The sequence below is a fragment of the Crocuta crocuta genome, unplaced genomic scaffold (assembly GCF_008692635.1).
Source record: "Crocuta crocuta isolate KB4526 unplaced genomic scaffold, BGI_CrCroc_1.0 scaffold340, whole genome shotgun sequence".
In the NCBI taxonomy this organism is placed as follows: domain Eukaryota; kingdom Metazoa; phylum Chordata; class Mammalia; order Carnivora; family Hyaenidae; genus Crocuta; species Crocuta crocuta.
Window position 1 is genome coordinate 4818115 of NW_027530642.1, and position 26877 is coordinate 4844991.

Genomic DNA, 26877 nt, shown 5'->3' on the forward strand with positions numbered 1-26877 from the left:
TAACCTGCCCAAGGTCCCAGCAGTTAGAAAAGGCAGGTCTCAAAATTCCATCTCTCCCCCTCTCTCCAAAGCCCCAGCACCAAAAACTACTCTACACTGCTCTGGTTTCTAATGAGTTTTACATCCCTATCACCTTCAAATAGAACTCTGATAGCAAAAATCTATGTAAACAAAAACTCCTCTCTAAGCATTCATCTTTGGGTGACTTTTCTTATATTCCTAACACACAGCATCTGCTTTTCGGCACATCCATTTCCCTAACCTGGCACTGTCATTTTTACCGTCAATGTATGGGACACAAAGGTGCTGTTGCTATTCATATTTTGCCAAGTCTTTGCAACAAAACCATGATACCGATTTTACTAGAGGTGATGCCACCCCCACCTTCTGGAGAGATGCTTCGAAATCTGAATCAAAGGGCAGAGTGAGATGAAGTGATGAAGTACGAGCAGTGACCTCTCATTCCCCCTACAGTGTGTCAGAGGCTCCTGGCAGCAGCGTGAGACAGAATCCTAGGCTGCCTCCAGAGGAACGGAGGCAAGGCTGTACATGCAGAAATGGGTGAACTGCAGCGAAGATGAAGATAAGAACTGCTTAAGAAAAGGTCAAGATGAGACTTCTATGAGAGACTATGAAACAGGTTATGCTGCGAAGCATAATAGTAGTCAAAAGGTAAAGTGTTTTTCTACTGAATGTGTGTTAAGGGGAAAGAGACACCTAGAGGGAAATAGCTGGTTATAAAGAAAACTCTTGGGGGCACCTGGGTGGCTCAGTCGGTTAAGTTCTCATGGTTTATTGAGTTCGAGCCCCACACTGGGCTCTGTGGTGACAGCATGGAGTCGCTTGGGATTCTCTTTCCCTCTCCCTCTGCCCCTCCCGCTTGTTCTGTTTCTCTCAAAATAAATAAATTAAAAAAAAAATAAAGACAACTTATAAAGACTACGTTTCAGTGGACCTAAATGTGACCATCTTAAAGACAGAAAATATGTCAAGTTTTGAGCTTTGGAGAAGAGGAATAAATAAAATTATAGAAAGAACACGAACTACCAAGCTGAAAATTTTGTTGGGTCAGACATGAGATATTGTAGAAACAACACACAGAATGGAACCAACCTCATTCAAAACTGGAAAAGTTTAAGATCAAATACATTCATTTTATATGAAATGACCACACTAGTTTAACATTTTAAAGCTGTGTTGGTGAAAACCGATCTTTTTCAAAGTTATCTACGTGAAAAAAGGATTCCTGTGTTAAACTGGCAAGAAGATAGGGATTTGCTTTCCCAATCCTCCATATGCAATAATGAGCACCGCCACAATGAAAAAGTAAATAAAACAGTACTGTGACATCTGTTAAAGATGAAAAAGGACAACAGTCATGTTGTCTGACCTAGACTGTCCTGACTACAGGAACTGAGCCTACTTATGGGTTCTTCTACAATGCAAATTAGAGCCTAAGAAAAAATGCCGTCTAGTATGATAGTGAGTATAAAAAAAGACTTGTTATAAATTACACAGGGAAGAAACAAATTCTTGCAAAAATCAAAACATGCTGGTGGTAGAAATGCTCTTGCATGTCTGATTAATGTCATGTGGGAAAAAAGCTTGAATAATGAATTGACATGCATTCAAACCCAAAAGAATGAGTTCCCAGTTGTAAATACATTCCAGAAAATGCTGTGAACAAGCCTTCCAACAGCAATCATCATCAAATGAATACTGACCATTATGTGCTCACACTATCTGGGAAATCCAGAACCCCCAGCGGGCTTATTATGGAAATGAAGAGCATGGACAGGGAATGGACCCTCATCTGAGAGGACCATCAAAAGCTTCAAGAAGTGTGGCAGATCAAATTCAACAAATGGAACCAAGGATGACATTCTGTGAAAAAAATGAAGCAGAATGGGAAAGAAACTTGGGCAGTAAAATGGAGACAATATCAAATGTAGGTAAGGAGGTTTCTTTTTTTTTTTTTTTTTTGGCATACTGTTAATCATATACTTTCCATTAATATGCTAAATCAGAAGCAAAATGGAAAAAAAAAGCACTGACACTTCAAGTTTAAATTATAAGTTTCTTTTTCAAGAAGAGAGAGCACCTAAGATTTTAAGCTGTCTAATATTCAAGAAAATATGGCACATTTCAGTTCAGGTTTCAGTCTGTCAAGTAAGTTCTCTACAGCAATTCTAGAGAAGAAAACAGTTGATTAAGTCTTACTCTGCAGCAAAAACTCATCTACATATCCCAGATGCAGTGTTTCAAACTGGGGGAACTCCAACTCTGCCATCTTTAGGGCAGAAAAGACGCCATCTTTGGTGAGGGAAGGCTGGATCCGAACTTCATGTAACCTATGAACAAAGAGATAAATATCAGAGTAAAACAAAAACCATCAGAATCAAAGGTTCTTCCTCACATAAGCCTCTGAAAGAAGTTCTTCTTACTGAAGTGTCAAGCACAAACAACTTCCCCCTCCTCTATGAAAAAACATTAGAGGTATTTTATTTTTTCTTAAGTTTTTTAAATTTTGAGAGAGAGAGAGAGGGAAGGAGGGAAGGAGAGAAAGACAGAAAAAGAGAAATACAAGCAGGCTTTGCACTGTCAGCAAGGAGCCTGACGCAGGGCTTATCTCACGAACCATGAGATCATGACCTGAGCTGAAATCAAGAGCCGAATGCTTAACCAACTGAGCCACCAGGCACTCTGAGATGTTTCCTTTAAAGAAGCATTTTACAAAGTGTGGGTATATCTTAGGTGGTACACTGAAGTTACATTAATTAACAATGAATTACACAGTAAGAATCTTATAATCTTTCAAGGTGCTTCATTTTTTTTTAAATTTTTTTAAATGTTTGAGAAATGTTTGTTTGTTTTTGGTGCATGCGTGCGAGCACCAGTCCGGGAAGGACAGAGAGAAAGGAGACACAGAATCTGAAGCAGGCTCCAGACTCTGAGTCGTCAGCACAGAGTCTGACATGGGGCTCAAACCCACAAACTGTGAGATCATGACCTGAGCCAAAGTCAGATGCTTAACCGACTGAGCCACCAGGCACCCCTCAGGGTGCTTTCTTAACCCTGATAAGTCAAGGTCAGAATCTGCATCTGGTGTTATTTCTTTAACATCTTTTTTATGCTAGCTGTTAAAAGTACCATTTTAACAAAGATTATAGTTCTATACTGGGTAACAAAACTTACTTAAATGTAGAAACCGTTTTATCTACATTCTTAATATTTTATTGATGGTGAGCAAGAGTTTTGTTTTTGAATAAATTTTAAAAAAACAGTTCTCAATTTAAATAAAATATAAAAGTAGAGGTAGACTTCTGATCTGTAGGCAACAATTAAATGTGGCATAAACTGATGCAAAGATATGTTAAAAATATAAAGGTGTTACAAGTTCACGACTCTTAAAAAGCTGATTTAAATACCGATTTCTGAATAGCAAATACTGTCACCAAATAACTGAAATAATTCCACAATCATATAGGTTGACATACAACAGTTCTCAAGAGAGCTTCTGAAGCTAGTGCATCAATGCTGACTGCTTTTCTCAGATGAGACCACACCCCTTCAGAGCTTGCTGGATCTGGAGTGCAGCTCAAATGGTCATCAGTTAGAAAATAAGACTCCCACTTAGTGACACCCTGATGCTATGTAAACAGCTCCTTCATATTTTAAATCTGGACAAGGCATGATCAAACTTCATACGCATTTCCCCAATTTTTAGAAAACGGAAAAAAACGTAATTCTAATACAAAAGACAATGTGAAGAGGAAACATACCTACGAGCAGCAGTGATGATGAGGTAACCAAGATCTACTTCAAGTGCGTTTTTGCAAGCTCCCAAAACAATAGTGTGCAAATTTCTAAAACCACCTAGTTAAGAGAGAAAGGGAACAAAAACAGTTAAGTATTTTGTTTGACCACACCACTTTTGGTAAAGTATTTACACACGCTTTGATGCTAACTATTTGTAAAAGTAAATCTATGCTTGTTTTTCCATTCAAATTAGGATCTCAATATGAATTTGACTGTCATTTTCTAGAAAGAAATGAAAATAGATAGATACTGCCCTTCTGAAAAGACAATCTGATAGCATCAAAAAGTTACTCCAAATTATTGAGACTTTTAAGAAAGGATTTTCAGAAAACTAGAAGCTCATAAGGAAACTTTTAAAGAAGGGATCCTGACATTTTCTAGCCAAAGTTTGAATCTCCAATATATCACATGGAATAAAACCAGCACATCCTTAATGTCAACTGGGGTTTTTCCCCTTTATGACTATAAAGCAAAAAAAAAAAAAAAAAAAAAAAAAAAAAAACAAACGCTTAGGTCATGAAAAAAACCCATACAAATTCTTAATGTATACAGCTCAATGAATTTTCTCAAGATTCACTTTAAACTTCTGAGTTAAAATCACACAGTATGTACTTTTGTATCTAGTTTCTTTTACTAAACATTTTGTATATGAGATTCATCCAGAGTGTTGCATACAGCTGTAGTTTATTCTTGCCTGCATGAAGATGTCACATTTAATCACGCATGCTGTTGCTGACAGGCACCTGGGGTGTTCCATTTGGAGGCTATTATGAACAGTGCTACTGTGAACAGTTTTGGGCCTGTCTCCTGAGGAACATATGTATGCATTTCGGTTGGATCTGACACCAGGAACGTGACTGTTGATACACATATAGTTAACTTTGATAGATATTATCAAGCAATATTTCAAGTGATTATACCAGTTTATGTTCGCCAGCAGCGTGTGGAGCACTACTGTCTGTTTTGTATCAGTCATGCTTAGGCACAGTCATTTCAGTGCTTGTGTATCACACCGTGGTTTTATTTTTTGCATTGCACTAATGGTTAATGACGTTTATTATTTTTTTCCTGTTTATTGCCCATTTGGTTATCCCCTTTTGTGGAATTGTCCTATTCAAGTTGTATACCCATTTTTCCTGTTAGGTTGTCTGCCTTTTTCTCATAAATTTTAAGAGAACTTTCTATATTCTACATACAAGTCCTTTATCTGGTATCTGTATTGCCAATAGATTCTCTTACTGGGTAGCCTGGCTTTACACTCTCTTAATCATGCCTTTTGATGAATGGAAAAATCTTAATGTTAATACAGTAGTTTATCAATTCATGGTTAAGTGCTTTTTGGTATCCTGTTTAATAATAGATCTTTGTCTACCCAAGGTCAAAAAGACATTCTCCTAGGTTTTCTTTCACAAACTTTTTCTTTCACATTTAGATCTAGGATTCATCTAGAATTAACTTTTGTGTGAGGTATGCTGACTCCAGTAAAATATAAGGTAGAGTCATTCTTAAATGCTCATTAGCAGAGAAAAGTCGTTTCTCTTTTAGGACGTTTATACATACTCTCAGCTTTTGGCATCTCCCTCCAGGTCTTCTAATAAATGGTTTCATTGTGGTCCTCTTACCCCTTCTCTGACTTTTTCCTGTTAGCTACAGCCATGCAGTAAAAATACTGCTGTTGATCTTGAGGGAGCCTGCTCCATCCCCTTCAAACAAGGTAATGAAGTGTATTTAGGCGAGACTAGACTGACAAAATGCCTAAAAATGTTGTGCTTACTCATTTTTAACAGTATTAAGAATGTCAATTTGTTACCAATGGTACTTAATAATTTTCCATTTGTATTTTGAATATACAAAGTTAGATTTTTAGTTCTCAACTATTAATTACCTAACTAGCTAAATTTCTTGCTATTTTTGTTGCACTGAGATGTTTAATATAGAGCACATTCTGTCACATATCATTATTTCAAATATCATTAAGGGACCTACAGAGTAAAATAAATTTTTCTTTTAAAAGCCATCATCTGATGGACGGATCGAATATCCAAGTGATAAACATGAAAGCCTTTCATTTACTTTTTTAAAGTTTATCTATTTTGAGAGAAAGAGGGAGGGAGGGATAGAGAGAGGGAGACTGAGAATCCCAAGCAGGCTCTGCGCTGCCAGTACAGAGCTCAACATGGGGCTCAATCCCACAAACGAGGAGATCATGACCTGAGCTGAAATCCAGAGTCAGATGCCCAACTGACTGAACACCCAGGAGCCCCAACGTGAATGAAAGCATTTTATATACCATCAAGTAACAGACAAATGCCAGACACTATCATTACTAATGCCTGAGTCCTTTTGCAGACCTAAGGTGTCCAAGTCAGAAAACGTCTCTTATCACCAATGGACACTAGAAATTCCTGTAAATACCTCTCAAAAAAGTTCCAAATACAACAGCTGTATGATTAACTAATGAGCATTAACAAGCCAGAAAACATGCCTTACCACTGTACTGTTTATTTTGAGAAAGTTGAACACTGCACAAAAAAAATGACTGCTGTCCATGCTCACAGTTGGTCTCCATCACACAGCAGACAGAGAGGGCAATTACTAACAAGCACTGTCTTTTAAAATGACTCACAAGAGAAATTATAAAAGCATAATATTTTTTTAAATGAATTTTAAAAAGTATTCAGTAACTAAAGTAAAATGAATACCTGATCTCCAGCTGTCTTCAACTACGTGCTGGATAAGACCTCCAAGGAAAGGAACTCGAACCATTTCCAAATGTTCCAAGTTTCGGGCAGAGGCTAAGCCTGTTACTAAGGGGACATACTTCAAGGAGTTTGTAGGTCCTGGGGGGGGAAAAAACTTCAATGGAATGGTGTAAATTGCCTTAAAGATAAATTTTCAAACCAGCAGCTGAATTAACTTATGAATTCAGTGTGAAACTGACAACCCAGTAGTTGACTCTCTGTAATTTATACTTCTTAAAAATGAAAGTACATATTAGCCTGTTAACCATATACTTATTCGGCATAAGGATTTTTCAGTAATACTGGAGAGACACTTCGTGTTTTTTTTGTAAATTGCCTGAATGAAGTCTCATTAGTTTTGAACTCAAAATAACTAAGAGGAGGAAGCCAAGTTGAAACTTTGATCCTTCACTCAAGTAAATAGCTATTTCATAAATATTTCTCTAGGTGACCCAGCACTGTATTAGACGTTATGGAAGATCACAAGATATAGTCCTATCTACCAAAGAGCTTACAAATGACATGGAGATAAAACCAACATGACTAATTATAAGAATAAAAAGGTTATCAACTACAAAACAGGATCTGTTGTACTACATAAAAGAGGAAAAATAAGAAGAAAAGGCAGGTATATGGGAAAAGGCAGAGCTTGAAGGATATATGCAGGAGGAAGTGTATACCTCAGGACAAGGAAAAAATAACACAGTGTAAAGAAAGACACGGAGGCAAAGGCTGGTATGGTTGCATAGGGGACAGTGAATAGGCAGGCCTGAAAATAAAAGAAGGCACGTCTTGTTAAAAAGAGTCAAAAATAAAGATATCAAGAGGGGCCTCGGTTAGAAGTTAAAGCAAATAGTTCCCACTGAATAATCTAGGGCAACAGAGACACTGAAGGTTTCTGAACAGAAAAGCAGCACCAGAAAAGCAGTCCTTTTTGCTTTACAGGAGATTAAATCACACTACTATTTACATGCAGGATAGTTAGGAGACCAGAGACAAATCAGATAGAGATCTACTGAAACAATTCTACAGAAAGTAACAAGAGCCTATAAAAAATATGTAAAGATACGGTGATCCCTTTATTTCCCCGCTAAGGGTAAAAACACAAATGCCTACTGACTTTAAAGCAAAAAGTACATTTATTTTCACAAGGTGAATAAATTACAAAACATCAACAGTAACAGCATAATATAATTCTATTTACAAACGTAGCTATGGGGTTTGCTTTAGGAGATTTCTAGAAGAGCATATGTATAATCAATTCTGCCACAGCCATATACTGTTACCTGCACAGTTTCTCATGACGAAAGTTCGTAAACTGATGCAAAGAAAGTCTTTGAATGGCTGTGGTTTGGTGAGTCTTACCCACTTCATATAAAGGTGCCTTAGCATTGGGATACAAGGAATTTCAGGAACATTCACCCCTAAAAACATACAAAAAAGAAAATAAATCACTAAAAAACTCTTGTATTCTGTCTGTGTAAAAGTTTAAGAGTCTACTTTTCAAGTTGACAATTTATCCTTCATGGTAGTTTTTAACAAAACAAACTACATAATTAAAGTCTATCAAGTTTGGCTTATTTAAAACAGGCTTGTAAAGAACAAGGTAAGCAAACCATAAACACTCTAGTTATTTTTTTAGAAAAGGCATATGGGAAGATGAGAAATTACAAGTATTTCCACATTTTATACACATGAATTTTTCTCGTAACTCTACAACTCTTCTGGGATTCATAGACCCAGGAGATGTAAAATTATCAGAAAGGAATACACAAAAGTATTCTTTGACTGCCAATGCCCACCATCCCACCAGTGAGGAAAGGAAATTTCTCAGGACACAGGCAAGCTAGCTGACTTCAAATACTGTGGTTTTTGGATGATATCCAGGGACAGGCATTAAAGTTGTTTCTACAAATGAATGAACCTTAAGGGCTTGTAAATGTGTGCTAGAAGCCAGTCAGTATGACTCTGAGAAAGTGAGAAACCCCGTCAGTCATTTGCTTTAATATTTCAAACTGATAAAGGCATTTTATCTTTCTGATCCGTAAGTGGCTTAACACCAGGAATCATACCCGCAGAGGACCCTGTGTGAAAGAAAGAGAGGTAAAGTGGAAGGAAAAGCTGAGACACATGAAAGAAAACAGGTAACTTGTAAGTTCTAAATGGAAGGAAGCGGATCAAGGAAACTACCCAACAGTTAAACCCTACAGGCTCATGAAAAGCTAAGGAAATGACACAAGTCTTTGAGAGAAATCCAAGGACACAGTGTAGTGGCATTTAACAAGCAGTAGCTGGCAAAATCAGTTTAATACGACTTTAAACTCACATTGGTAGAAGCCCTGCTGGAGAAGGCAGAATCGAGAGTACTTGAATGGTTGGTTCTGCAAAGGCTAAATTCTGCAGAATGCTCCTACTGTAAGGATCATTTCTTTACCTGCCCTCCACCCCCACNACTGTATGGCAGCAGACGCGAAGTAAAATAGGAAATGAGACCCAAAGAAAGAAAGGCAGAGGAAATGAAGTACAGACTGAGAATCAAGATGCAGAATTTACAAAGGTACATTTAGCATCTACCATGACGGTGGCAATTCTAACTAGGAATCTCAACGTAGCAAGGGTGAGACAGATTCAGACAACACAGCGATATCCCAATGCACATTTTGCCTCAAATCCACTCTATAAACAAAGGGCAGTGGGGTGCCTGGGTGGCTTAGTCGGTTAAGCGTCCGACTTTCGCTTAGGTCATGATCTCGCGGTTCGTGGGTTCGAGCCCCGCGTCGGGCTCTGTGCTGACTGCCGGCTCAGAGCCTGGAGCCTATTTCAGTCTGTGACTCCCTCTCTCTCTGACCCTCCCCTGCTCACGCTGTCTCTCTCTCTCTCCTAGAAATAAATAAAAAATATTTTAAAAAAAAAAAACAAAAAAAAACAAAGGGCAGTTATCGGTCCTCCCTGCATGTGCGTTAATATACTATACACATCTGTGTCACTATCACAGTGTTAAACTGCTGAATTAATCAGATGAATTAATGCATGTCAACAAAACTTACCAACTACTTCTATCTGCAATGAACAAGGACAGGAGTCGTGGAAAATACAAAGATACAAAAACAGTTTCTGACTCTACAGAGCTTACACTATAAAGCGCAGATACTACAGAATCCCTGTATCTAAAAACCCAATCCCAAACTAGAATGTCCACGTGCCTAATCAGAAGCACTCCTTGATCCTGTAAATAAAAGGCTGCTAGAGAACATTCCTCTTACACCATAATTGTGCACATAGTCCTATTTAAGACCTACTTCTGTTAAAAAAATAATAATAAATTTTTTTAATTTTTATGTTTTATTTATTTCTGAGAGAGAGAGAGAGAGAGAGAAACAGCATGAGCAGGGGAGGGTCAGAGAGAGAGGGAGACAGAGTCCGAAATAGGCTCCANAATTTTTTTAAAAGGGAGGGGCGCCTGGGTGGCTCAGTGGGTTAAGCGTCCAACTTCGGTTCAGGTCATGATCTCATGGTTCATGAGTTCGAACCCTACATCAGGCTCTGTGCTAACAGCTCAAAGCCTGGAGCCTGCTTCAGATTCTGTGTCCCCCTCTCTTTCTGCCCCTTCCCTGCTCGCACGCATTCTCTCTCTCTCTCTCTCAAAAATAAGGTTAAAGAAAAAAGACCTGCTTCTTACCATCCCTGCTGCACTCCCTGAATCACCTCACCCAGTTTCAGAAATTTCTAGTTCTTAAGACCATGACCAATACTCAGACTAATGCTTACAGAAGAGCAGATACTCAATAGGTATATTTTTTTAAAAAATATTTAATAATAAATATTGGAAGTCCAACTAAGGAAATGAGTCCTCCCAAAATCCTTTCAACAATGTAAGCCAAAGGTAACAGATTTGGGAAAATATCTTCCCTTAATCACTGCAAATAAGGTGTTTTTGGAAAAAGAGCATCCTATTTTCCATTTCTCAGGGAAAAAGAGAAGTGGCAGAATTTTCCATTGACTCTGGGTTGAACATAAGAGAATTGTCTGCTTGGAGAAGATATAAGTAAACTAAGAGCTATTTAGGTTTTTTATTCCACAAAGTTCTATAGCTGAGCTATATAAAAAAGTAACCAATAGCTGCATGTGGCTGTTTGATAAATGAACATAAGATAAAAAATCCATTTCTCTGTTTCACTAGCCACAGTGGGTACCATACGGGATAGTACAAACAGAAGACATCTCCATCATCACAGGAAGTTGTATTGGAGAAATCTCTGATGGGTTGAACTAGGACCGAAAGGGCAAAGAATAAGGGCAGGATTCTGGCTCATTGAATAAAACCAAACAAAAACAAAAACCTACTAACTTTCAAAACTGCTCAAACTGTCTTCAAAAAGGGAACAGACTTGGAGCGCCTGGGTGGCTTAGTCGGTTAAGCGCCGACTTTCGCTTAAGTTATGATCTCGTGGTTCGTGGGTTCGAGCCCCGCGTCGGGCTCTGTGCTGACTGCCAGCTCAGAGCCTGGAGCCTGTTTCAGTCTGTGACTCCCTCTCTCTCTGACCTTCCCCTGCTCACGCTGTCTCTCTCTCTCTCTCTCCTAGAAATAAATAAAACATTTAAAAAAAAAATTTTAAAAATAAATAAATAAATAAAACGCAAGCTCACTATAATGACTTGTGTTTTCTAAGAAGGAAAGTATCATTCCTATCAGTGGAAAAATCTTGAAACTACCACTTTGGAGAGGCTGGTGGGAGAGGACAGACAACAGGCCGAAATCATATGGCCTTTTTTTGCTTTGTTTTTGTATTTTCTTTGCAGTAAAGCTGAAGTCCTAAGAAGAAGGCCTCTTTTATAAAAGTACGTGGTTTGGGGGGAATAAACCATAGCCACACAGGGTATAAAAGCCTAAAGGCAGGCGGTGCTTCCTTAGCACACCGCATTAATGAATCTTGGAGTGTGCAAGGAGGTAGGGATATGTGAGTGTGGAGAATCCACTGTTCCCAATGATACAGTGAGAAAAACTGCATTCCTGGGGGAGCCTCGGGGGGAGAAAAGTAGACTCTGAGAGCAATGGAGCCAAGCCCTTGAATGGAGTTCCAAAGTCCATAAAGGCGGTGTCCAGACAGGAGGTCTTAGGGCTGGGTGGCCCGGGGGCCTCCAGGCCCGGAGCTGGCCAGGATCGACATTACTACTGTTGGCCACGCCAACGTATCGTTGGGATACAACGTATCGTGGGAACAGACTTGTGGCGAGACAGGATTCCTCCCACTGCCCAGCCCCACCTGGGGCTCTTTGATGGGAAGTCTAAATCTGTATGCAAGCATTTCTCTAGCCATCCTCAATCAACAGAGCCATTTCTAAAATTCTCATTATTCCCTTTCAGTGAATATTCATTCAATTATCGGACGTTTCAAGGAGTCACAGGTGACCCAAGAGACATGTACTCACCAACTAGATGTAAAGTTTGAATTTTGGCTCCTATGGGAATTTTCAGTTTATTTTCAGGTGGAATTGGAAATGCTCCATTACGATTACGAAATTTCCCCAAAATATGAACATGTGGCATATAGGTCCATATAGATTCTACCAATTCCAAATGAGAAGTTTCCACACCCTAGAAAATAATGCCAAGCAAGCATAAGAAAGGCTATTAATTTAGCATCAAAAGCTTCTATTTCTGTATCATAAGATGCTAAGTACACAATGGGACTTCAAATTTTGTTCTGGATGAAATCTGCATGTGACGGAACATGTTCTTTCATTCTCTGATTTATTATTTCATCAATCAGTTGATGTCCCCAGGTACACTCACCACTAAGTTTGGGCATGCCTGCAAAGCTTCCAGAACTCCTGGAATGCTAAAAGCCTCATGCCCCCGTACCCTTCGCCTCTCAAGGTATCTAGGGTGAAGGCCATATAGCTGTTCGACATCTGGCATCTTCTTCAAGAGCGTGAGAAAACTGGAATCTGTGAAGCCTGAGAAATTCAGAAGTATTTAGAGGCAAGTTCACCTTTCTGTTCATGAATATTTACTAGTCACTTCTAATTTTTATCAAAAGTTAACAACAAAAAGGTGTCATTTTAAAAGTTTCATAAGACTGATGCTATGGCTGAACAAATGGTTAAACAGAAAGCATATTCCCTAAGCAACAGAGGATATGTGTCCGAAACGCAACTTATCCTGAGTTAATATCTTACAGAGCTGAGGCTTTTTATCCCTGCCTTGGTGTTGCTGTTGCTGCTTTTAAGGCACGGCAATCTTTGACGAGGAACAACACACTTTGCACCAGGATAACTTGCACCTATTATTGGTCTGGTGGCTGAGGAAGGACCAGGTACCTGATCAGCACCACCCTCCTCCTCCCCCAAAGGTGCTCTCTGGTCCAGAGAGCCTCCAGGGCTCTGCAGAGCACACAACTAAAAAATGAGTAAGATGCGAAGAAGCTCCCAGTTCTAACGTAAATCCCAACAAACCAGGTTCTCTTGGTCCATCCGTTTCCTAATAATTACTCTATCCTGTGTTTAACTCTCACTCCCTGGACATTTTAGAGGGTTCATTCTTCTGAAAAAGACAGATGCAAGTTAGCTAAGAGTATGTAAGTGAACCAAACTGGATGGATGCTGAGCCCACAGAAAGCTATCTATCTGGGAGGCTGATTATGTGCCATCCACCAGATAAAAACACTGGGGCAGCTTACTTCCACCGCAGGGGTTCTGGGGAGGCAAGCAGGGAGTTCAGGAGACAGTCGATACTTCATTATCTGGGGTGTTCTGCCTATAATGGAGGCTGTTAGAAAGTCAACTGTCTGCTCACTAATGACAGCTAAAATTATTAATTCTCAAGACTGTAAATGAAGCCCCAAATCACGAAGTCTTACATACTACAGTTCTCAAAAGCTGTTCCATTTGCACAGGGCTGGCCCACATGATTGTGTTAACTTCAGAATCATAAAACTGAAGAGTTAGGAAGAGACCTCAAGGTTTCCTTGGTCTGATTATGATAACCACTTCTGCAGAGCAATGTTCACGAAGTGAACCAGTCACTGTGTTAACCATTCTACACTTTCTCAGCTACTCTCACAACCCCACAAAAAAGGCAATTGTCCCACTTACGAATGTAAAAACTGAACTTGAAAGAACTTAAAAGCTGCCACGAGGGAGAGCCGGAATTCAAAACCAGGTGTGACCACTGCCAATGCCCATCCTCTCCTGTCATACACTACACATGGTCTCTCATCAAAAAATGGGTAAAGTTCCACTTTTACAAAGATCATGTGACAATCCAAAGAACCCGCATATGTAAACTGCGGTCATCGCTATTACCTAGAAAATTAGGGCTTAAACTCTGGGTTTAAACTAATGCCAGGGTAGCTTTAGTTAGTGAGGTTAAGGAGATCTTAACTTAGGCTAGAGGCTCTCTGTTTCAATTCTCTTTTACAGTCACTGCAGGAATGGGAGGCTCCGGGCTCACAGGTATTTGTCACAGTCTGAAAGAAGTCAGCAAAGATTTTCTTCTGATTTGACAAGGGGCAGAGATGTTAATGCTACAACTGCATCACATGGGAGCTCTGCTCTCCTGCCTCTTGATAGAGTACATTAATCCCACCGCCAAAATGCTGCTGGCCTAACCTCTGTTAAAGCAAATCTAATATAAGCAATGGCAGTCATTCTCACGCTGCCCTCATTTTTCTGTCTTTCCTGCTATAAATGATCACTCTCTGCAAAACAATGAGCTCTTTTCCCTTAGAATGATTCCTTTGAAGTATCTGAGGACAACTGTGGTTTGCCTCCCACCAAGCTAAGTTCTAGCATTGGGTCTTTGCAGTGTTCTTCACAAAAAGGTATATACCGATAACGAACTCTGGCCAAATGATAAGAGCTCCCAGTTGACTGATGACCCATTTGGAAGGGTATCACCCCCCAAACCGTATTATATTCCAATACTGCGCAGTCTACCCTGCTTCGCTTCTGTCGAGGCTCCCCCACCCCACCCTCAGCACATCTTCAAAATATCAGAGTCACAACATTTAAAATTGCTACACAGCAGTAACTAAAAGGCCCTCATGGATTGGTGTTAACTGAAAAGAAGTCTTGACTGGCCCTTAACTTTAATTCTTCCCTTCTAGGTGTGCTCTACTCAACTAAAGTCATCAACTTGCTTGTCTGGTCTCTTTACCTGAGGTCCGTTTTTGTGGTCAGGCCACTATCTGAATTCTTCACCTATAAGGCCAATGCCTTATTTGAGAATCTCTAAGACCTCAGCATAGTCTCAAGGGCTAAAGAAATGAAAGTTCCAGAAGTGAACATTTCTGTGGCCTGCTAGAGCAGCTTTACAAAAATTGATTAATATTTGTTTAACCAGAGGATGCCATTAAGGGTTACAGGAAAACTATGAAAACTCGTATCATAGAACAAAGGACACTTTGTCTAATATAAAAGACATATATTGAATTAAAGGCTCAATAAGTATTCTCCAATCATATACTTGTGGAACAGGCTGATATAGCTCCTTAAGGAAATAAAACTGTAAAGCCTCAGGCAAAACACATTTTATTAACCCAAACCAACCTAAGTAATTTAGATAAGATTCTAGCCTCCCCATCTACAAGGTGATTCAGATTGCCTATCTTAAGACAAGCGATGTATGATGGGAATATTATTAGTTTCTAGGAGGGCTCCAAGGTACCTTACAGGCTAAATCCACTTACCACTTGGCATGTATTCCCACCACCGCCCTGCACAGAGATCCACAACCCTCACCACTCTCAGATATAGGGTCACTGCTTCTTTTAGCTTCCTGGAAAGACATTCCATACACATGATATCCTGCAGAGGGAGGTACCTTTGTGAGAGAAAGAAACTCATATTTATCAAGTGGATAAGTACTTCCTCTCACCAACAGGTTACTTTTTTCCCTTCTTCCATTCTCCTACCCCTCAAATAAGACCTTAGGAATATTCACAGGGTTTTAAGCTTAACATGCACATGAAGCTTTTCACTAATAACAGAGGAGTCCGCAAATACTCAAGCATCCAAATAAAGTACTAAGATCCCTCCAAAGGGTGTTTGCTAAAACCTGCCTTTCTCTTTTTAAGTTTTTACAAAGAAAATCTCAAGGAAAAAAAAAGTAAGAAAAAACATCTCAGTGCATTCCCAGGCCTCATGACAAGGGAACATGAAAAAGATCAGAGAGAACTAATCAATTTGAACATGGTCAGTTTAAGTTTATACCTTTTACAGAATCCATTTCCTGTGGTAGCTAAAAAAATTTCTGTATGCTCCCTCAATACCACCCAGAAACTCTACTATTTTCTCCAACAACAGTATGTATACTAAGCTTATAGTATACAATTTTTTTCCTAGATCTTTACCTTTTAGATCACACTCTGATAAAAGCATTAAATGAGAACACCTCACCTCAACTACAATTTCCTCTTTTCCAATTCCCGTTATCTCTTCCTTCCTGAAACTTTTCAACCTTTACTTCTGTCGTTTCCAAAAGCAAATGTATTTTGAAAGATCTGAAAAGTTTCATCCCTCTTTCTTTCTTCCTGAATGCCTCTCCATGCACACCCAAATCAATTTTTTTTTTTTTTTTTTTTTAAAGTAAAGTGGCACCTGGATGGCTCAGTTGGTTAAGTGTCCAATTCTTGATTTTAGCTCAGGTCATGATCTCATGGTTCGTGGGTTTGAGCCCCACATTGGATACCATGCCGGCAGTGGGGAGCCTGCTTAGGATTCTCAATCTCTCTCTCTCTCTCTGCCCCACCCTGCTTGTTCTCGCTCTCTCTATAAAATAAACAAACTATTAAAAAAAGAAAAAAAAAGGTAAAAACTGGCGCACCTGGGTGGCTTAGTCAGCGTAGCATCCAACTCTTGGTTTTGGCTCAGGTCATGATCTCAGGGTTCATGGGATGGAGTCCCAGGCACAGCCTGCTTGGGATTCTCCCTCTCTGCCCCTTCCACCCTTTTCTCTCCGTATCAATAAATAAAAATTATTTAACATTTTAAAAAAAGTAAACACTACCCTTTACTGAGCTCATACTGTCACAGATGCTGTACAGCAGTCACTGTTTCACAACTTTACAAAGTAGGTTGTTCTTCATTTGCACTGCTCCAACCCTTTTTCTTTCTTTTTCTGCTAGGCTGTGTTCCCTACTACTCTGGCTAGCAGTTGATTTTGGCCAAAGCACCATAGGCAAGAGCTTTCTGCTATCACTAGTCCCCTAGTTGAACTCTTCAGCACCCCTTATTGGCTCCCTTAACCCTATCTGAACCTCTCTAAATAGTCCCTTCATTAAATGAACTTCAAATTCCAGTGGAGTGTATGTACCTTGTTTCCTGCTAGAACTCTCACTGCTACAGCAGGTGCTATTTTACAAGTGGGGAAATCAGCTCATAAAAGTTAATCTGCAAAAAGTCAACAGCTAGGAAAGAGTCAACAGCTAGGAAAGAGGAAGGAAGAGTAGGGATGTCACCACAGTTGGGTTTGACTCTAATTCCTAAAAATTAAGCTAATTCTAAAAGAAAAGTCTAAGTGTGCCTGCTGAGTATTTCTCTGTTCCATTTTTTTCCACCTCTGGACCCTCACGCTTCCCTTTTAAACTATTTAAAGAGAGTAAAATCAAATCTTATTTTATACACACACACACGCACGCATTACAGCTAACTTAGTCTCCAAACTCAGATATAAGTAGGGTATAATTTTCATAAATTTTATGATTCCACGTTTTATAAACAATGAAAAATACTGAATTTGTTTTCTGAATCAACTTATACAGTAAGGAATTTTTGCCTCAAATCAATGTTTGTTACCCAAAGTATATGCCTTTTAAATATAAATAGATCAGTAATCACATGAAGATTATCTTACATCATATTTACCCTAAGGAAAAGAAAAAGTATTAGAAAAGATGTGAAGCTTGATTCCATCCCTTCCATTCAAATATTCTTTTTAAACTGCAAAATGTTATCTGATTCATTCTCAACCTAACATGCAGTCCAGTTCTTTTAGATGTCCTGCCATTATTCAGCAAATATCTAACACATATCCCTAGAAACAATTTTATCTATGTTTTCTTCTAGGATTTTAACAATGTTAGTATTTAATTCACTGCTGGGTTTAGAATTGTCAAAAAAGGGAGCTAAGAACATACTCTCATTACTTTCTCCAAATGGTTTTTGGGTTCTGACATCATCACTGAGTAATCTACTTGGCTCTTACTCACTGAGGTGAGTACCAAGTTTATCATAAACTAGATCCCAACGTATACTTGAATCCATACATAGAGTCTACAGATGGAAACTGTTTTGCCCAACTGTCTGTCTTATTTTTCCAGTATCAAATCTCAAACTGTTGTATATTTTAGAATATATATGAACATCTGGTAGGGCTAGACTCTTTTTCTGAAAAAACTTCAGATGGCTTTCTGCCAAATGAACTTTGGCATCCTTTTGTTACGTTATAAAAATTCTGTGATCTTGGGTTTCCTATTCCCAGACACAAGTGAACTGACAAAACTACAGTGCACCACAACAGCGATCCGGGGAAGGAAAGGACCAACACAAATTCATGTTAGAAAAGAAAAATAAGGTGCCCCTAAAGCAGCCCTGCTGTCACTCTTTTAAAACTTCTTAATCTGCAAATATTTAGTAATTCTTAAAAATTCAGACCATTTCTAAGAACCTCATGTATGGAAATTTCCTGAAGGTAAATAAAATGATGGAAGATCCAAATGCTTAGAAAATTCCATTGCAATTGTTTAAGGAGAAAAAACTGGAAACAATCCAGACGTCAGACCACAAGGGAGAAGTTAATTATCACGTCACAGTCAATGACCAAAATGGTAATTATGAAGACCCTGTCGCAATATGAAAAAAAGGCAGACCACAAGCATACCCACTAATGCTCACCAAGCACTTAAGCTATGCAGTGTGTTGAGAGCTTTAAAAGCACCAGCTCATTGGATCCTTATAGTAACATCTTTACTGATCACCGGTCCAGGCAGGTAAATGGAAGACCCATGATTCACACTCAGGTCTCTGACTCCAGAGACAAGGCGTGTTAGGGTTGTTTGTCTGAAGGAACAGTGGCTGAGAGAAGCCAGCGGGGGAAACTAGAATGACAGGGTTTTGTTTTCATTTCTTTGACTGTTGTTAAAATGCAATCTGGATAAAAATAGAATTAAAAAAAAAAAAAGGTTTTGAAAAAAACTTTGCCACAAAACAACTTGAATGTGTGCACTGCATATAGGAACGATGGGTATTATTTCATGAAACTTTTATTTCAATCACTTACATAGATGTGCATAATGAAGAAAATGTTTCTCACTGTGGTTTGTAGTCAAAAAAGTCAGAAACACTGCCTTATGTGGTACACACATGGTACTGTAATAACAAAAGTCAACAAATCAGTCAGTAAGAATTCCAAGAAGCCCGGAATGTTAACACAGTCTAGAGAATAGACGTCCAACAGAACTGACGGCAACAAGAGAAGACGTCTCCTCGGTTACTGCCCTGCCGTCCCGTCCCGCGCAGCAGCCACAGACACACAGGGCCAGGATAACGGAGGAACTGGATCTTTCGTTTGATTTCATTCGAATTTAAACAGCCATAGGTAGCTAGTGACTACAAAGAGAGGGCAGCTCTAGAATTGACTCCTACTTACACATTCTAGGCGGGGCAAGATCAACCAAACAAAACCTTACCTAAAAATATGGCAAAGCACTTCATGTGAAAGTTGATTCATATAATCCTTTGTCTCATCGGATATGGTTTCCTCAGGGATTTCATTATTCATGAGACACGTTTTAACACTTTTCTTTCGTGGACCCATTGTTGTCTTATTTCCAGTATCAAACAGCAGATCTTCCCTCCTGGTGACCTGAGTGACAAGCACCTGAAAGCAAGCAGAGAACAGAGTGGACTAAATCACACCAAACCCAGACTCAGAAATTATCCCTCTGAAACCTACTCTTGTAAAACAATGTTTATTTGAAGAGAAAGGAGGGTGCCCACAGACCACATTCAAATTAATAGAAACATGACACAAAACCCACAGAACATCTTTTTCTGAAGAGCAGCAGAGAATATAAAAATGCCTTACTTAGAGCGAGCAAGAAAAATTCAAGGAATCAGGAGTTCTACATTCTATTCTGTACTCTGTTCCTTCCTCTAATGCACTCAATCTCCCCAAGCCTCAATTACTTCACCTGTAAGGTAAGATCCTTAAACTAAGTTAACTAAACTCCTTCCAATTACGGAGCTCCTAACTCTAGAACCATCCCTCACACAGAAGGTCCAAGAGAATAGGTGGGCTCCAAGTCCTGGATCTGCCAAACTACTTCTATGAACTTGAGTCACCTTTTAAATTCTTCATTTTCCCACCTATAAAGTGAGGGGATTAGATTCCACAGGTAGGTCCTAGACCCCTTCATACATCTGATCAAAACTACAGACCTTCTGCTCAAAATCTAAACACCGTTTATGCACAATTTCAGAGAGAAAACAAAACCACCCTTTTCCCTCTCCTGTAAACATTAAGGAGCAAAGGTTCATTCACTTTTGTGTCAAATGTATGGTTTCCTTGTTTTTAAAATAAGCTTTGCGGGGGCGCTTGGGTGGTTCAGACGGTTAGGCGTCTGACTTCGGCTCAGGTCATGATGTCACAGTTCGGGGGTTCAAGCCCCACAACCAGCTCCAGGCTGATAGATCCTCTGTCTTCCTCTCTCTCTGCCCCTGACCCACTTGAGCTTGTGCATGTGCTCTCTCTCCCTCTCTCTTTCAAAAATAAACATTTAAAAAAATAAAATAAAATAATAAAAATAAAATGAGCTTTGGTAGAGGAAAAGAGGGGAGGAGGGAGGAATATGGGAGGAGGGGGAAAGGGAGGATAAATTAAAAGTCAGATGAGCAAGCAGCTAGAGGTTTTTGTCTTATTTTGCTGATCAGGTTAGGAGGGAACCATGTGAGAATAGTGTCCTTTAAATAGTATTATCAATTATCACTGGTAAAATTCTCAAAAATGCCCTGGACTCGAACTCCGAGAACTCTGGATCATAGCCTAACCTTTGTCATGCCGCAGTGATGCACAGAAGTGCAGTTCCAAATCAGTGGTCTCTAGTATTTGCTCCGTTTCACGTGCTACCTTTTCCTTTTTCCTAACTGTAATCCTTTACTATTAAAACTTTCTAAAGTGGACTGCATGCTTCTACTTTCCTACAAAGCAGACTCATGAAAAGCTTAACCTTTTCTTGATGGCCTGAGGTTATCAATACAGATTATCCGCCATATTCCATGATGCTTCTCCTCAGGGACTATGCCAGTCTGTAGAGTTCTGGGGGATCCTTTTCTTCACCAATAAATAGGAGCAAACTACCAGGCTCAGTGAATCCTCAAGATTTCCTGTGCCTGTGTGTGTTCTGGCTTCTTCCCTCACTGACAGGCCACTTGTAATTTCTGGCAGTTGGCAGCGTGCTTGGCTTCCCCTGCATTACACACACACACACACACACACACACACACCCTACCTCTAACCCCTCTCTAATTTGTGGCCTCTTCGGCCATGGCCTAGGAAACCAAAAACACATGTCTTTACAACCGGGTGGATTAGTATCGACGGGCACCAGCAGTACAGGCCTAAGGGACTCCACAAAGAGTAGGTGCATGACCCACCATGCTCTGAATTCATGACATCTCTTTCGCCTTCTCAAAAGCTTATTTGTCTGTTGTCCATCCCATTTTGTCTAACAGACCTCTGGAGAAATAAGAGTTTGTACTGAGAACTGCTCACAAAACAAAGTTATAAATACACTCACCCGATTCTATCCCGGCCCACCTTTTCCTATTCACCGCCGTCTCTCTGGCAAAAAGAACCTTTCCATCTCCCCATAGCTCTGAAACTGCTCTAAGGTTACTTTGACCCCCTTGTCATCAAGTCCAATAGGCTCTCTTCTGTGCTCCCCTCACCTGACCCTTCTGTAGCATGAGGTAGTGCTGACCACTCTGAAAACTTTTCGTCATGTGACCACTTTTCCCCAAGTAATATTCTCTTGATCCTCTGCATTCCTCCATGACCAGGCCTCAGTCTCCTTTGCCAGTTCACCCTAGAATCCTCTTCTCCCTGCGGCAACTGTATCCATTCCATTGGCTTCCTCTACTACAAATATGCTTTAAAAAAAAAAGAGATTTCTAGGTCCTCTCTCTCCTAAGCTCTAACCTTTCCTTCCTCAATGAAAAATGTTCATCTCATCTCAGTATCTTGAACATCCTTCAGAAATACTATGTCCAATCTGAACTCTCTCCACAACTACAGCTACCACCCCCCAAAACATGTTCACACACACACCTGCTTTCCCTATTCCAGTTTACCAGACTCTCAAATGAGAAACCCTGAAATCAGTCTCAAATACTGCTCTTGCACCCACGCCTGCAGGCTTTCAGGCCTCTGTCAACCCTCCCCTGGGCCACTGCAATGGCTTCCTCAATGATCTCCCCCAGGCCTGGAGCAAGGCCTACCACACAGCAGGCCCACCATAAGTAATGTGCTGAATAGATGCTTACCGTACCATACTCCACATTGAAAGCAGAATGCGCTCTTTAAAACATTCCTCTGACTGCATATTAAGTGAAAAAAGCAAGATGTAGGTTATGCGGAAAGTATTACCTTATTTGCATAAGAAAAAGGGCCAATGTGCTTGTGTTTGCATGGGACATTTCTGGAAGGTCCCACGACAAAATAAGTGGTTACCCTTGGGGAAAACAGAGGTTTAGGAAAGTAGGAAAGAGATATTTACTGTTCACATTCCTCTCCATTATTTGAAAATGTAGATTTGTTTTGTATATTATACCTCTTAAACAACAAACAACAAAAACAAAAAACCCAAATCAGCCTGCAAGGACTCCTAGTTTCCACAGGATAAAATCTTTCCAGTCTCGTCTCACGGCACCTTCCGTCTTTTCTTTCAACCCTTAGCCCTTATTCCCCAGGACACTCAACTCCAGCTACACCAATATCCTCAGGGCCCCCAAACATTGGTCTTTCATTTCTAGTAAACTACTAACCCTGACTAGCATGTCCTTCCCTCCCTTTTTTCGCCTAAAACACCACTAATCTGCTTTCAAAATCTAGTTTAAATGTTAAGTCCTTTGTGAAAACTTCTACTCCCCTCCTCTTTTGAGCTTCCTGTGACACTTGGCACATGCTTCTCCTACAATAACTTGTGTAGTATTTTCTTGGCCACATTTCTGCCAAGAAAAGAATCTCAATTTCCTGCCTCTAGGTGAAGACAAGTCTTTGCTCATAATAAAGCCTCAAATATCTGATGTATGAACATCCATCAGTCTTTCTATTATTCCAGATGCATCTAGTAGCTTCAAGGCTGCTAAGAACCATTTCACGGACCTATGAGCACTCTGTTTGCTACGACAGCACTCAGTGATCTTGGCAAAGAGCTTATAACCCTGACAAAGATGCAATCAGATTCTAAGCCACAGGATTAAACACATGACAAACAACTACCTGCACCAACAAATGCCTCAAGGAGACTACTGACCAGTTTCCAACCAACCCAACCATGTATGAATTTCCCAGCTATCGTATTTTAGCACATGCTTCACTTTTAAAGATCTGGACAACTCTAACCTTTCATAAAGACCATGTTCTTGACTTTTTTGCCCTTAAAGTAAAAATCTTTCTTAACCTTCTTCCTCCTTTTTCTCTGCCAAATCCACACCACTTAACAATCTACACCCTCATCTTATGATTCCACCTTTTGTTGTTCCCTATTATTTCGCAAGCTGTGATTTTGTGGGAATCAGATTTAGTAGCCTCAGTGCACAACCTACACTTGGAGTTTTAAACCAAAGAGAGTGCACCTGAGCTCTGAGTCTATAAAACTTTAAGCGTATGAAAGTTTACTGTTTAGAACTCAGAAAAAAATATTTACTCATGGATAGGATTTCATACAACATTATGCAGAGATCAGGTCCCCAGCAAGCCCACAAAAACCCATTTAACTTACAGTCCACATTAACACTAACTACCAAAGGGCCTAAATTAGCAGCACTAACATCATTTTAGGTGAAATTATGGGCATCATTTTCCATATCATGCCTAGAATTGAAGACTCAGTCATGCAGCTACAACTTGACAGCAGGTGAAGTAGTGACTCCCCTGCTTTAAGCCTCTGGTGGGGGACCCGTGGAGATGAACACTAGGGTAAAAGACAAGATTTCCACCCTACATCCAGGGGCTTAACAGTCAGGACCCACAGCCCGGGAGGAAAGCCATCAGTCCTCTCCTCCTCCAAGTAGTTGCCCTTAGAAATAGTCAGGTGATGAAAAGATTGCTCATTAAAGGACTCATTTATTTTGAGTACTTATCACCACTCCAACCCTATAGAGGGCAACAAAATTATTTCAACTAAGGTTGGCTTCATCTTCATTTAAGTGAAATACCTAGCCAGGCTATGCTGAGAGAAAAAAAGGCCTGGTATCCCTGTATGAGAAGAAAACACCATGCAAGACCAGCAAGATCCAAGTGATGATGATGTCTCTCGTAACTGCTTTTCTTTCAGTGGGATAAGGGATAAGAGCAAGTGAGAAGAGAAAACTAGCCTTCCATGTCTTGGTTTCCTCCTACCCCTATATCCAACATATCACCCTTTGCCATTTGAGAAACTCAACAAGGTAGGGAAGGTGCGAAGCAGCAGTAGGTTAGAAGGAAAAGAGGAAAGGAGGGAAAATCCAATGATCAACAGTAGGTAAAGATGAAGCAAATGTAACGGCCTAGCGGAAGAGTCGTAGAGTGTAAGGGAGAGGGGAGTATAAACAACAGGTGAGTAACAATATGTTCAGAATATATTCTGCAGCACTAGGCATTATTTCTAGGGTTGGCAAGTTCTGGAGGCTCTAAACTGTCATTCTGACAGACGTACAAAATCCCAGAATGCCAAAGCTGGAGGGGCTCTCAGAGACTACATGGTCATGCGCTTCTTAATTTTTTGTGGGTCATGAACCCTTCTGAGACTCTGGTGAAAGCTGCACATCTTCTCCCCAAGAGGAACACACCCAGACTCATGCACGATGAATTTCATATGCAATCTCGGGGACTTCATGCACACACCAAAGCTCATCCGGAGGTCCCTACCTAAGACTGGCTCCCTCAATTCTCAAATGGGCAAACAGAACCAGAGAAGATAAGTCACTGGCCTGAGAACATGTATTAACTGTCAGGGTTCAGGCTGGGATTTGGACTTTCCAGCCTACACTACAGCTAATCAAGTCCAGGCTCCATACCTGGGCTGTCTCTCTGCACTCCCAAGTCAGGCCCCGCTGCTCCAAGATGGGCTTCTGGATGCTCTGACAGAACTGCTGCTGACTGCACCCTCCTCCACAAAGCAGGGTTTGTGGTTCTTCTAATGTAGGCTCCCACTCAACGGCCCTTAGCAGTCCTGGGGATGCTACAGTCTTTCTGTGGCTGGCTGTTTAGCAGACCTTAGCTACTGGAAGCATCTTTTTCATCCTGGTGGTGAAAGTATTTTCCAAGTAGTAAACCTGAGTTGTCTGTGTGTATTCTTTAAGTCAGGGGTCTTGCTATAATGCAACTTCTCTTAGATCTGCTCTTCTTCCAGCCTGTTGGTTCAAATCTCTTCTCTTCCCAAACAGAAAGAACTACACTATCCTCTACTAATTCAGTTCATTCTCTCTGCTCCCAAATTTACCCCTCTCTTTTACTCCTTGACCCTCAAGGTTATCTCCACCTCTTACAGGGAAGCACCAACATTTGCTTGCTTGCAAACTCAAGTTCTTTTCCTTTCAATCCTCTATTAAGGATGAAAACTTCTGGAGAGATTTTAACACTTACTATTCATAATTCTGACAGTCGCTGATACCAAAAAAGTCCTCTATCAATCCACTCCTTCACTCCCTAAATGTCGTAACTCAAAATCTTCCTATACCTGTACCATCTCGCCAACATCTTCCTCCATCTCTGACTTAAGCTACTAATTAATCCTTTCCTCAGATCACACCAGGCCCTCCTGGGCATGTGTTTATCTCTTATTAACACACTGTACAGGGTAAAGATAAACCAACTTACCTTACAACTAACCAGAAAACTTATGGATCTCTTATTCTAGGAAAGTTTCAGAATACTGAACCAATTCCTCATTCTGTATCTAAATAAGAATTCTATGGAGAAACCTTTTGCTTTTAATTTTTAAAAGTAATTTATTTGAGAGGCTGAGAGAGTGCAAGCAGGGGAGGGGGAATCCCAAGCAGGCTCTGCACTGTTAGTGCAGGATGCAGGGCTTGAACTCAAGAAATTGTGAGATCATGACTTGAGCCGAAACCAAGAGTCAGACGCTTAAACAACTGAGCCACCCAGGCATCCTGAAACTCCTATTTTTGATTGCTGTTACCTGTTCATGCATCTATCTCTCCTCATTCACTGACTGCCTACTAAGTGCTAGACGGTGATAGTCTTTCTTCCCATGAAACTTACTCTTAGAATGCAGACAGATTCTAACACATTTCTTACAACTCAGTCACCTCCACTACCGTAACTTAAATTACCTTTCAGTGCTTTCATTAAAAATACTTTCCTCCCATTTAAAACTTCCCAATGTCCTCATTCATCCCATCTGGTCAGGGGGTTCCCTGCCCTTCAGGTTCTAATGCCTTTCTTTATCGGCTTCAGCTTGCTCATATCAAAACAATCTTACACATCACTTAATTTGACCCCATTCCTAACATCATAAACATTCTACGTCTGCTACCTAGGATAGCCTCTCTTGCCTGAAGAAATGCCACACCACACCCACCAAGCCGCTCAGAAAACAAAAACACAATTATAGTGCCAAAAGGGTCTAGGAGTCATACAGTCTAACCCTTCATCTTCCAGATAAGGACAAGTGAGGCCCAGAGATGTAAGCTGGCTTGTCCAAGGACACAGAGTCAGAAAGTACCAGTGTTGAAGCAAGGATACAGGTCTTACACTCCAGGGCAAGGCCAATTTTATTTTTACGATGTCACTTCACCTTACTGAAACCTAGTTTTTTTGCCTTTTTTTTTTTTTCTGTGCTGTGGCTTAGTATCTTTTTCACTAAAGTGTGTACCTCCAGGCACGCATTCACTTAAACAAACACACACGAAAAATTCTATATTCTTTGCCCTAAGAGAACATAAGAATCACAACACTGCAAATTTTAAAAGGAGGGAAGGAGCCTCACTGGTTTAGGGATCACCTAAACCAGTCATTGTCAGACGTTAAAGTTAGAAATTAGAAGCACAGATGTTTCAGTCTATAGGACGACACAACGTGTAGGTTTCCACC

The 26877-nt window shown here is 40.1% G+C and overlaps 1 protein-coding gene across 5 annotated transcripts in view; it reads right to left on the minus strand.

The window, feature by feature from the left end:
• Positions 1 to 26877, minus strand: part of FBXO38 (F-box protein 38) — a 56298-nt gene that overhangs the window by 28236 nt on the left and 1185 nt on the right. For 3 of the 5 annotated variants that reach the window (XM_077769045.1, XM_077769041.1, XM_077769040.1), the window contains exons 2-9: positions 19250 to 19440; positions 15251 to 15384; positions 12355 to 12518; positions 11991 to 12156; positions 7847 to 7984; positions 6522 to 6659; positions 3783 to 3876; positions 2221 to 2351 (exon numbers count right to left, since the gene is read on the minus strand). In XM_077769045.1, the coding sequence (XP_077625171.1) occupies positions 2221 to 2351; positions 3783 to 3876; positions 6522 to 6659; positions 7847 to 7984; positions 11991 to 12156; positions 12355 to 12518; positions 15251 to 15384; positions 19250 to 19377 (1093 nt within the window). In that variant the 5' untranslated portion in view covers positions 19378 to 19440. Of the gene's footprint in view, positions 1 to 2220; positions 2352 to 3782; positions 3877 to 6521; positions 6660 to 7846; positions 7985 to 11990; positions 12157 to 12354; positions 12519 to 15250; positions 15385 to 19249; positions 19441 to 26877 lie in introns of those variants that run through there. The other 2 variants (XM_077769042.1, XM_077769043.1) reach the window with 2 other exon arrangements.